The sequence below is a fragment of the Meleagris gallopavo genome, chromosome 7 (assembly GCF_905368555.1).
Source record: "Meleagris gallopavo chromosome 7, MGAL_WU_HG_1.1, whole genome shotgun sequence".
Lineage (NCBI taxonomy): Eukaryota > Metazoa > Chordata > Aves > Galliformes > Phasianidae > Meleagris > Meleagris gallopavo.
This window is the reverse complement of record NC_139410.1, coordinates 7,957,472-7,969,594: the sequence shown is the minus strand read 5'-3', so window position 1 is coordinate 7,969,594 and position 12,123 is coordinate 7,957,472. Positions and strand designations below refer to the sequence as shown.

Genomic DNA, 12,123 nt, shown 5'->3' with positions numbered 1-12,123 from the left:
CTCTGGCAAAACTTGAGACCATTTCTTCTCATCCTGAGCACTACAAAGTCTCAGGGCTAACCAGGCAGCTTGACCGAAGAGGTTAAAAGCTCTTGAAGTGAAGAACTGCTCATATTTGGAGCATGGACAGCGCACTGAGTAACATGTTGCGATAGGTTTGGGAACCCATCATCCATATCCGAGGAATGTTTTGTTCCTTCTTTAGTCTGAGTGGGGATTGAGTTCATTTTCTGGGTATCTTTGCATTAGAACTGAAGATAAAGATTTTGGCGAGTGAGCTGGGAGATAAGAATGGTGCAAAAGCATCTCAGGCACAGTCTTTTGCAGTCAGTTAATACTTGCTTGTTTCAGTAAGGAGTAGCTTTTTCCTCGCATGCATTTTACTGGAAGCACATAAGAAACTTCTCTGTCCTCTCGCAGCTCCCATTCCATTCATACTGCCATGAGGCAGGGAGGTCCCCCCACCCTGATGTTGAGCACAGACCTTGGATGGGCTTGTAGGGCCACCGCTGTTAACCAGGAGCATCCACAGAGGAGCTGGTGCCTTATTGCAGTAGGCGACTGTTCTTGTGCATCCATAGGATGCCAAGAAATACAACAAACTATTTATGTCTGTCCACTAAATGTAGCAGCTGAAAATGGGTCAGTACGTCTTGTTCAAAGGGAAAGAATTGGCATATGGGCAAAAGGGAAGCTGTAAAAGCCTCTAAGGGTAACTGAGAGAGGCTTACCATGAACAAAAAAGGAAGACAGGATGAAAGCTCAGGGGGGATTTGCCAGATATTTCCATCCCTTCTGGGTCTAGCATTTTTGTGATTATTGCCTCTTTAATGGGATGGTATATTTTTGCCTCATCATTAACCCCAGGAAATGCTAGGTGGTGGAGCAGAGCACGGAGAAAATGAAAGAGGAACTGGAGAGCAGAGATGCCAAAATTACGAGAGCCAGAGCGCACGAGCACTCCTGCAGTGCTTTGATTTCTGCTGCCTTATGGCTCAAATGCTTTTACAAAGGGATTTCCTGCATGCTTTGAAACACGTGATGAGGGCTTCTGCTGAAGTTTTGAGATGTAATTCCCTAAAGTTTATTTTGCAGACTGTGCTGGGTACATGGAGGGGCTGGTGCATGGACATTCATGTGCATACACATTCCTGCACAGGCTGTGCAGCATACGCTAGGTGACGAGGGACATGTCTGCATGAGAGTGACCCTGGGATCTCCACAACAGGCTTTCAGAGCTTCCAGCATGCTTATTGCCAACTACTTATATTTTACTATTACATAAGGAAAAAAAAAGTATAAAGTAATTCTATTTTTTCTTTTTTTTTCTGGAGAGATGAGTGCATGCAAATTTCTGAAGCAAAGCCGTCCCTATTTCATAGTAACTCCTTCCCCACCTCTTGCATTATCTCAAGCCTCAGCACTTGCTGACTCTGCGTATTTCCCTTGCCACCATTTCGGAGGCAGTTGCAAGTTCTCATTGCAAAAGACAAGATGTTTTTTCCACTGTCAGGAGTTGGTTGCCTTCTCTGGAATACCTGATATCCTCCAGGCAGCATCTGCCTGCCAGAAAGTGCTCGTTCTTTACAAGAGGCCAGCTTGTACTACCCAGCACGTTCTGGCAAGCAGACAAGCATGTTACATCACAAATGGGCAACAGAAACAAAAGGGAAGCCTCAAAGATCACAGAATGGTTTGGAAAAGACCTTATAGCCCATCCAGTTTCAACCCCTGCCATGGGCAGGGTTACCACCCACTAGATCAGGTTGCCTGTGATTCCATCTGACCTGAAAGATATACTGGGACTCTATGTAAAGACCCTAGTTTGTAAAATTCAGAATGAAGTTGGATCCTGTTGACATCAATAAAAGTTTGGAATTTTTTTTTCATCAGTAAATCATTCCATAATGGTTTATAACTGAAATCCTGAATAATCAGTAGTTAGCAGTTCCTGTGTAGGTCGGCAAGTGCTCTCTGGTAAATATTTTTAAAATAAAGAAATAAAAAATCCAAAGATGACTTTGTATGTCAAGCTAATATCTTCAACAGGGGCCTAAACCAAAATCTGTCCTGGGAAGACTTTTTCATGTGAGAACCAGTGTTAGGTTTTTTGGTCGTTGTCTTTATGACTTGCTAAGTTATACAAAGAAAAAATGCATATATTCAGCAATGAGAGCTGAGCATTAAACCAGTGAACTCATCGCTCCTTTTTTTTCCTCTTTCAGTGCATTCGTGGAAGAAAAGCAACTCTAGAAGAGCTGCAGACAGTTCACTCAGAAGCTCATACACTGCTGTACGGCACAAACCCTCTGAACAGACAGAAACTGGACAGCAAGAAACTTCTAGGTATTGTTCACTGTGGGGTGGGCTCCCCTTCCTGACCCCCAGCATTCACACTACTGCCCACTGCCCCAGTTCTGGTGATCCCTTAGTCCTGCTGGTGTGAAAGGTGAGCACTTGGTGCTCCCACCAGCCCCAGCTATAGGCAGTTCCCAAGATGATTCTTCCCCCACTACTGTCACTGTTGTCTTGAGTTATACAAGTTCCTTTCTTTGGGCAGATCCCTAAACCTTATCCAGCTACAGCTTCCTTGAATGAATGCCTTCAAAACCTAAAACCAACCTTTCTGAGGAGAAAAGATAATTTAGAGTTTATTATATCTTTGCACAGTCTGCTCTGCGTGTTAGAAGGTTCTCCTTTGCCTGATAGGAACCGGAATACCCTGCTAAGGACCTGGATCTGCAGCACCAACCAGCTGCACAGGCATCAACAAATAGATGTCAGCACTGTATGGATAATCCACAAGAAAGATGCAGGGGCCGCTTATTAGAAGTCCTACGTTTGTTTAATTTTGGACAAGATTGTTTATTCCTTTCACTGGGAACTGAATCTTCCTGAAACAGGGCTGCTTCTGTAGACTATTTCCTTGCAGACTATCTAGAGGATGGTTGTTAGGATAGCCATTTCCAAGCAGAACAACCAATTCACATTGATTTTGGCACCTTACCATCATGGAGCATCTTCTTTTCCCTTTGTTTTTTCCTCTTCACAGCAGGAGGTAATAAGCTGGAGGGGCAGTTTGTGAAGTTCTGTTGTGGGGATCTGCGAAAAGATAGTTCTGGAATCTAGAAGTTTACAATGTTTATTTGGGGGTTAGCTTCACTTTGAATGATATAAAAAGAGGATTAACTTGATGACCTGCACATTGCAGTAGTTATAGCAAAAGAGCTGGAAAGATTTTTGCTACATTTTCAGTATATACGTTAGATACCCAAAGAGGAAAGCTATTAGCCAGTTGTTTAAACATGTAATTAGCACTGTATTTATAGCTAAGTTGCCATTTCTTTGAAACCCAGAGAAATGGGAAATAGACATCTCTGGCTGAATGATAGCACAATTAGTATATGCAGTTTAAGAAATTTATGATGTCATATCTTTGGTTGTATGAAAGTCTTGCTTTTCAAAAGGCATATCCATTAATCCAGAGAAACAGGGTGTAAATCTCCTCTGTAAATCTAAGAGGGCTCCTCATTTGCACTTGCACCACCTTCATTCTGACTGATCTCACTTCATTGAGCTGTAGTGATGAAGCAGAGCTGAAGATGATGACCTGTCCCCATGAATTCCTCATGGCAGGATGCAGGCAGTCCTTCAGCACTGTTGGCTTCACCGACCTGGATCAGATGGGGTTGATAGCCTGTGTGGGGCTGGGAGAAGCTGTGAATCACCCTACACTCACTGCTTCAGAAGCAGCTTAAAGTCAGCCATTTGATATCCCTTGCAAAATGTAAATATGCTTTTGGAGTGAACTGGGGTAACACTATAACTGTTTCCTTCTTGTTCAAATGTCACGTCCTCTCAAAATACTTTGTCATTTGCATTCAACTCTTGGCACAACCTGTATCAATAGTTCCACAGGTGTATTTGTGGAAAGAAAGTTTATTGTTATTCCCACATTTTGACTGAAACAAACCTGTTTAGAGAACCTGCAGGAGGATAAACTCTACCCTTGAGTACTTCAGTATGTGTGCTGTGCACCCCACATGTCTTTCAGTTACACATTTTAAAATATCTCTAGAAATTAAGTTTCCTCTAGTGAATAAAAATAGTTCTAACACCTGAGGGCATTCCAGTACAAAGAGTTGCATGCGTATGTGTAATTTGCAAAGAACATTAAGTTGTCAAGGGGCTGTACTCGTGATAAATCAGTTCCAAGAATAACCTATTTGTGAGTGAGACCAGAGTTTGGCTGGGATTGCAGCGGAAGCTTCAGCCATGGCCCAGCATTGCCCAGCAGTTTTTCTGTTACTGTTTGAGGCTGAAAATGTAGAAAGGACATTGAGATTGTTAGTTGCAAGGGATTTTTGGTAGCACTTAGCTGAGCTTACAGCTTGTCTTTTGAGACAACTTTTGTCTCAAAAGTTAGTACAGTTTCCTAACTTGTTGGCTTCCATAGTTCTGGGCTGGAGCTGAGAGAACAGCTTCTGATGTGTTGGGAACCCCCGCAAAAAGCCTTGGTATATGTATCTGTGCACATGTATGGCAGGTTTGAAGTCTGAGACCAAAGCTTCACATGAGGCTCATGTATGCAAATGTTAGCTTGGAAGACCTGAGTATCTTGACATATATATGACTGTGATGGGGTAACTTCCTCTGTCTAAGCATGAGAAATCTCAGTCTAGAAGGAAGAACTTGTGAAGCTGAAAGATGAAAACAAGGATTGCTTGGAGGAGAGGGAGACGTCTTCCTCCTGCGTACACAGTCTCCCTGAGCAACAGATACAAGGCTCTGGGGCTGGAAACAAAAGAGTGCCTAGATACCAAACAGAGCCCAGGATGCAGTAAGCATGTAATACAGGTCCAACCAAAGAATCGTGTTAAAACTAGTTCCACCAAAAAAGAGCAAAGAGTCTTAGTAACTGGGGACTCCTTGCTGGAAGGCACTGAGGCCTCCGTTTGTTGCCAGATAACCTCTCCAGAGAGAGTTGCTGTCTTCTGGGGACGTGTGTCAGAGATGTTAAGAAGATTCTACTGCATTTGATAAAACAAGATGGCTACTATCTGCTCGTTGTCATTCAAGTAGGGTCAGGGAATGCTGCAACAAGGAAAAAACAGAATATTAAGGAAGGCTTTGCATCCCTTGGAAAGATGCTAAAGGATCAGGACCACAAGTAGTATTCTCCTCTGTACTCCCAACTGGTGGCTGGGTCCTGGAAGGAAGGAGGAGAATTGATCAGGAAAATTACTGACTGAGGGGATGATGTTGGGATCAAGATTTTGGGCACTGTGATCTTGGGCAGGCCTTTGAGAGACCAGGTATGCAGGTGTCAGATGGAATGCAACTGAGCAGATGGGGCAGAAGTGTTTTGGGGAGCAAGCTGGCTGGATTGATTACAGAGCTTTAGGTTAGATCTGATGGGGAAAGGGGGTGGAGTTACTTGTGACAGAGAGGGGCCTGATAATGCTGTCTTTTTAGTAAACTGTGGAGACAAGCTTCTCAGTTGTCCAGTTGGATCTTGTGATAACATCACCAGTAGGGTTTAAACCTTCTTGCATCCCTCTAGAGATACCTGCTTCCCTAAAGTACCTCTGTATACCAATGCATGCAGCGCTGGAAATAAACAGGAAGAACTAGATATCTGTGACGTGTCACGGGGCCGTGATCTCACTGTGATCACGAAGACATGGTGGGACAGCTCACTTGACTGCAGTGCTGTCATGGATTGATATGTCCTCTTTAGGAAAGACAGTCTGGCAAGACAAGGAGGTGGAATTGCTCTTTATGTGAGTGCAACTAGAATGTATCAAGCTTCACTCAGAGGGAATGATGAATAAGGGGAGAGCATGAGGGTAAGATTTAAGTGACAGGCTAACATAGGTGACACTGTTGTGGGTGTGTATTGCAGGCCGCCTAGTCAGGAGGAGGAAGTGGAGGAGGCCTTCTACAAACAGCTAGAAGTAGCCTCATGGTTCCTGGCACTAGTTCTCATGGGATACATCAGCTATCCTGATATTTGTTTGGTAAGCAACACAGGCAGGCACACAGAGTGCAGGTGGTTCCTGCAACATGTTGATGACTTTCTGGTGCAGGTGGTGCAAGAGCTGATGAGGAGGAGTGTATTACTTGACCTTGTTTTTACTAACAAGGAAGGCTGCTCAGGGGTGTGATGGCTGAGGGAAGCTTGGGATGCAGCGATTACAAGATGGTGGAGTTTAAGATCTTGTGTGAAAGAAGTAAAGCATAAGTAGAATTGCTACCCTGAACTTCAGGAGAGCCAACTTTGACTTCTTCAAAGACTTACTTGGAGGTACCCCATGGTCTAGAGTGTTAGAAGGTATGAAGCCCATCATAGCTGGTTGGCAGTTAAACACCACTTCTTCCAAGCATCCCTAAGAGTAAGAAATCGGGGAAAGGTGGCAAAGAGACCTGTGTGGATAAACAAGGAACTCGTGGATAAACTGAAAGGAAAGAAGAAGGTCCGTGGGAAAAATATGGGAATGCTGTCAGAGCCTGTAGGGATGCAACGAAGAAGGCTAAGGCCCTCTTGGAATTAAACCTTGCAAAGAAAGTAAAAGATAAAAAGAAAAGTTTAAGTATGTCAACATTAAAAGGAAGACTAGGGAAAATGACTGCTAAACTGCTTTCTTCTTTCATCTTTGAAAGGACCTGGCAAATGGGAGAGGTGCCTGAAGACTGGAGGTTAGGCATTATCACTCCAATCTTTAAAAAGGGCAAGAGGCAGCATCCGGTAAACTACAAGCCAGTCAACCTCATCTCCATCCCTGGAAAGGTGATGGAACAACTTGTTCTGGACACTGTCTCCAAGCAATTGGAAGAGAAGAAGGTTATCAGAAGCAGTCAACATAGATTCACCAAGGGGAAAGCATGCTTGACCAACCTGATTAGCCTTCTACTGATGTCATCACTGGCTGGATAGATGCATGGAGAGCACTGGGTGTTGTGTATCTTGACTTCAGCAAGGTGTTTAACACTATTTCCCACAGCATCCTTGTTACGGAACTCAGAAAATGTGGGATAAATGAGTGGATAGTGAGGTGAATTGAGAACTGGCTGTCTGGCAGAGCTTAGAGGGTGTTCATCGGCAGTGCAGAGCCTGATCAAAGGCCTGTTACAAGTGGTGTTCCCCAGGGGTCAGAGCTTAGTCCAGTCTTGTTCAGCATCTTCATCGACAACCTGGATGAAGGGATAGAGACCACTCTCAGCAAGTTTGCTGATACAAAGCTGAGAGGAGTGGCTGACACATCTGAAGGCTGTGCTGCTGTTCAGCAAGACCTAGACATACTGGACAGTTGGGCAGGGAGGAATCTGATGGGGTTTAACAAGAGCAAATATAGAGTATTGCACCTGGAATACGCACATGCATCGCTACAGGTTAAGGGATGACCTGCTGGAGAGGAACTCTGGGAGGAAGGACCTGGGGGTCCTGGTGGGCAGCAGGTTGGCCATGAGCCAGCAGTGTAACCTTGTGGCCAAGAAGGCCAATGGTATCCTGGGCTGTATTAAAGAGCATGGCCAGCAGGTCCAGGGGGGTAATCCCCCCCCCTCTGCTCCTCCACAGTGAGGCCACATGTAGACTACTGTGTCCAGTTCTGGGCTTCTCAGTTTAAAAAAGACAGGGATCTCCTAGAAGGGTCCAGCAGAATAGTCCTGCAGTTGTTGGTCTCACTCCTGTGAGTGAGACTCAAAAAGTGCCCTTCTTTACCAGCAACCACCACTGACAATGAAGACCACTTCCACAGAGTTAGAATCATAGAATCATTCAGGTTGGGAAGGACCTCTACAGTCATCTAGTCCAGCGCCAACCCATCCCCACCATGCCCATTGACCACATCCCTCAAGTGCCACATCTCCTGGTTCTGGGACACCTCCAGGGATGATGACTCCACCACCTCCCTGGGCAAGCTGATCCAATATCTCACCACTCTTTCTGAGAATAAATTTTTCCTAATATACCCGTGTACCTTTCCTAGTACACCTCAAGGCCCTTACTTTTTTTTCTGTCACCAGTCATATAGGAGAAAAGGCTGGCCCCCTTTGGGCGTTACAGGGATCTTTGCTGTGTTATATCAGAAGGGCTTGAAGGTGGCAGACTGCACAACTCTACCCCTGGAAAGGTTGTTATAGCCATTGAAAGTCTCAAGATAAAGAATATGAATCCATTTATCACTTCACACTGTGGAGATTTGGAACCTGTTGAACAAGCTTAAATGCAGGCAAATAAGACTGCTTTTAATTTGTGGATAGCAATCATAAATTGTTAAGAAGATAAATACTGGAATAATAGGTGGATTAACAGTGAAAGATGTGACAGGAGGTCTAAAGCAGGATGAACTAAGATTTTCATGTGGATCTAATCACGGTGTGAGTCTCACTGTGCACTCAGATGGATAATGCAGATGCACTAACTCCATTCCCAGTCAAAGGGCAGCGTATGTGTCTGACTATTAGCTTTCATTAGTTCTAAAGAGGTATCAGGCAAATGAATCTCTGACACTGTACTGTAGATCTTTTATGGTGCTCACACGTGCATATTTTCTTCTCCCTACTTGCCTGTTGTGCATAGATACATATACAAGTCATGTACAAAGGGTAGCAATAGACATGAGAGTTTTCAGTGCATGGTTTATAAATATGCAACATTTTCAATGGATAATATTGCTGCTACACAAGCTGAGGAAGTGATGTTAGACTCATTATAGTTACAAAATTATTTCTGCAGATGGCTTTCTTCATTTTTCCCAAATTAATAACATTGGTTTTGCTCTTTCAGTTAAAAACATGTTGTATTTGCTTGCCACCGGTTTATTTTTTGTCTGTCTTTTATGAAGACTGAAAAGTCTTCTAGTGCCTGTGCAGATGACTGATAATTAGAGGGTTTTCATTATTTCCATCCTCTTTCAGTTGAAAGTGGTTAAAATGTTCACCTCAGACATGCTGAGCAGTCGTTGGTAGTATCTCAATCATTTATAGTCAGCATGATTGCCTGAAATGTGGAACAGTGCAGAACTGTTGCATAAAAATGGGTGATTTATAGAAGGCTTTTATGTCAGAGAGGCTTTTGAACATGTCCAAGTGTGTATATTGTTTATGTGCATGTTGTAATATAGCAAGGTTGGCTGCGTGTCTTCTGAAAATTGCAAGAAAACTGTGATCTGTTACTGCGTTCAGAAAGATTTCAGCATTGCCATAAAATTGGACCACAATCTGGTGAACTTTGACTTTTTGACTTACTGGCTATGTATGTTTTCTTTCCTACAGGTTCTCTAACGTCGATGTTTGTCAGGCTTCCTTGCGGTGGTGTCGGGGTGAGTACTGTCTTTAATGTGTAAATAATGTCCTGTTTGTTCTCTGAGTCCCATTGGTAACAAAAATCGATGCTTTGCATTCCATCAAGTGGGTAATTGCTACCAGATGTTCTCCATAAACAGGGTCTGCCTGGGGTGTGGGTTTGCAGTGACAGCCTCACGTGCCTTTCTTCAAAAGCAGTGTGATGATTTGAAACTATTTGGAGCACTGAAAGCGTGGGTGACATTCATAGGCATGTTTCGTCTCTGGTTTTGGGGACAGGAACCTCATTTCCCAGGCAGTGATGCTTAATGTCTAAGAGGTTACTGAATTTTAAAGCAACCTTCAAATCCAAAAGTGCACCACAACCACGCAGAAAGCAAGATGTGCTGCTTGTGCTGCGTCGCTGTTTCTTCTTTGGTATTTGTGCTTCAGAGCTGCCTGTCTCATAGGGCAGGTGGAAGATTTATTTATAAAATAATGATACAGAAGGACAATATTTGAGAAGTTTCAGTAAATAGTGAGTTATTTGCATCTGGACTTGTGATATTGTCCTAGAATGAAAAACCTCACTGATTACAAAGGGTAAAATTGCAGTCGTCGGTATTTGGCATCTTTCATTTTTTTGAGGCTGAATTCTGAAAGAAGTGACTAAAATACCCGTCCATCCATCACAGAGCAGCTGAACATCAGTTTTCATCTGTCAAGATTTCATATAGTTAAAAAAAAAAAAAAAGACATCTATTCCCTGAAGACTGAAAAGAGAGAATATCACTCCAGTGCCTTGTGCTGAAGATTTGGGTTTGTTGTTTGGAGCCTAAAATCTTGAAAGTTTTCTTTTCAGCTCGGACTTTCTGTTCCAAGGTTTCTGTGCAGGGTGACAGTAGAGAAACCCTCATAGAGGAGGAAGGGAAAAGAATGAGAAGAGACAATAAAAGGCACTGTGTTTGAAAATTCACAGTGGTAGCTCTTATGCATAATTGTAGCTCGTGAGGTTGAATTTGGAGGTCTGGATTCTGTTATGGAAATGAAACAAAATTGTTTTCTTCCTGAGTCTTTGCAAAATCACTGCTTTGAAAATTATCCCGTCAAAAAAAAAAAGAATAATCGGCATTTATTCATACCGCCACAACTGAGCACTCGTAGAGATATTTTATTTTGTATTGTAAATATGCTGCAGCCTCCTAATTCATGACAAATTTTTGGCTGGAGTTTAAAAGGTTTGGATTTACCCTGCCCTGCAGTCAGGCATGCCATTCAAAGCAAAAATTATCATTTGCAAATGAAGACTGAATGGTAACAAGTAGAGACAGTGCCTGAGCCTAATGCAGTCCCAGAAGTCTTGCATTAAGTCCTAAATCAGGGCAGGAAGCACCATGGCGCTGGTATTCCTGATAGGCTGCTGATAAAGATAGTACTTGCTGCTCGCTGGTCTCCACTGAGCCTTAAATATGAAATAAAACAGTTTTCCACTTTTCTGCAGTGTTTCATTCATCCCGACCAATGCTTTCATGTTTTGGAGGAAGAGCTTTGTGTAACTGGTAATTTACCAGTCATCAACAACGCGCTTGTCAGATTTTTCATGGAAAAAAAATGCATTCTGGTTGTTTTGCTTGGTTTTCCTTCCCCCAGTTCCATTGGAAGGCAGCACAAGCTCTTTGTGTGCTTCTACTTGCAGGAGAACAGATTCCTCACTGCTTTTGGGCTGCATCTGATCAGTATATACGCTGCAGCTATGTATCTGTGGGGAAAATAAGGCCACAACACGCACTGATGGGCTATAGCATATTGAGCATTACACACCTGGGTGGGTTGAAGTGGTTACCCCCTCCTTTGGGGGTAGGAGATCTGCACACCGATCGCACAAGCTCCTGTCAATCCTATTTTCTGCTGTCCTTCAAAGTGTGAAATCTGTCAAAAAAGCTGGCTTAGCAACGTTGCGTGTCTATTGAAGAAATGGAGGGAAAACTGTACTCTTTGTTAGCATGCCAGTTCTGTCAGACAAGTTGCTCTTGGTTTGATTTGCTATGGGAAAACGTTGGAAGAAGCTCTACAGTGGGATTTTAGTTGGGCCACAGAGCACGCCTCTCAGTAGCAGATGAAAAACAAGTTATTTTCTGCATCAAAGAGGATGACAAGACGTTTTTGAGACACGTACAATATTTTTTGAAGAAATAAAAAGATTTTAAAACATCAGAGCCCGGGGTAAAGTATCAGTTGTGAAGAATTTTGGTGAGAGAGGAAGTATGATGCAAGCCTGAGAAGTTTTCGCATGTGTAGACTGCTGAGAGATCGAGTGCTTGTTATGGTATAATTGAATAATTTTAAATTGATTTAGCAAGAATGCTTGGGGGTCCTGCTGCTGTTGGCAGGCTGCAAGGTGACCGTGTGGCTCCTCTGATGGACGAGGAGCATCAGAGCTGTATTTAGACTCTCCTTTGTTCAGGAACACCAGGTTGGCAGAACGTGACTTGCTTCTGAACAGTCATCAGTCTTACTTTTGTCTTTAACTTAGAAGCTGAGGGTGTTCTGGGGAGGCAGCCCTGGCAGTGACAGAAGTTGGTGTGAGCTCCTATGGCTTTGCACTGGTTTTACTGGTAAGGGAGCATCAGGAGCACGGGATGATCCGAGCGCCTGTGGGACATCTGGTTTGTAGTCCAGAGCTGAAGGAGAAGGGATTTATTTCAGCAGAAGGGTAGTTTTCTCTGACTCTGTCACTTAATAAGTGCAGCATAGTGAATAATTCATGGTTCACCAGGGCAGTAGACAGCTTTCCAGCTGGCTGACTGCTTCATAAGGAGGATTTGATCCAGAACA

The 12,123-nt window shown here is 43.4% G+C and overlaps 1 protein-coding gene across 13 annotated transcripts in view; it reads left to right on the top strand.

The window, feature by feature from the left end:
* Positions 1 to 12,123, top strand: part of HDAC4 (histone deacetylase 4) — a 215,392-nt gene that overhangs the window by 176,127 nt on the left and 27,142 nt on the right. For all 13 annotated transcript variants that reach the window (XM_085228645.1, XM_085228642.1, XM_085228643.1 and 10 more), the window contains 2 exons: positions 2,226 to 2,346; positions 9,280 to 9,326. In XM_085228645.1, coding sequence (XP_085084771.1) covers positions 2,226 to 2,346; positions 9,280 to 9,326 — 168 coding nt within the window. The remainder of the gene's footprint in view (positions 1 to 2,225; positions 2,347 to 9,279; positions 9,327 to 12,123) is intronic.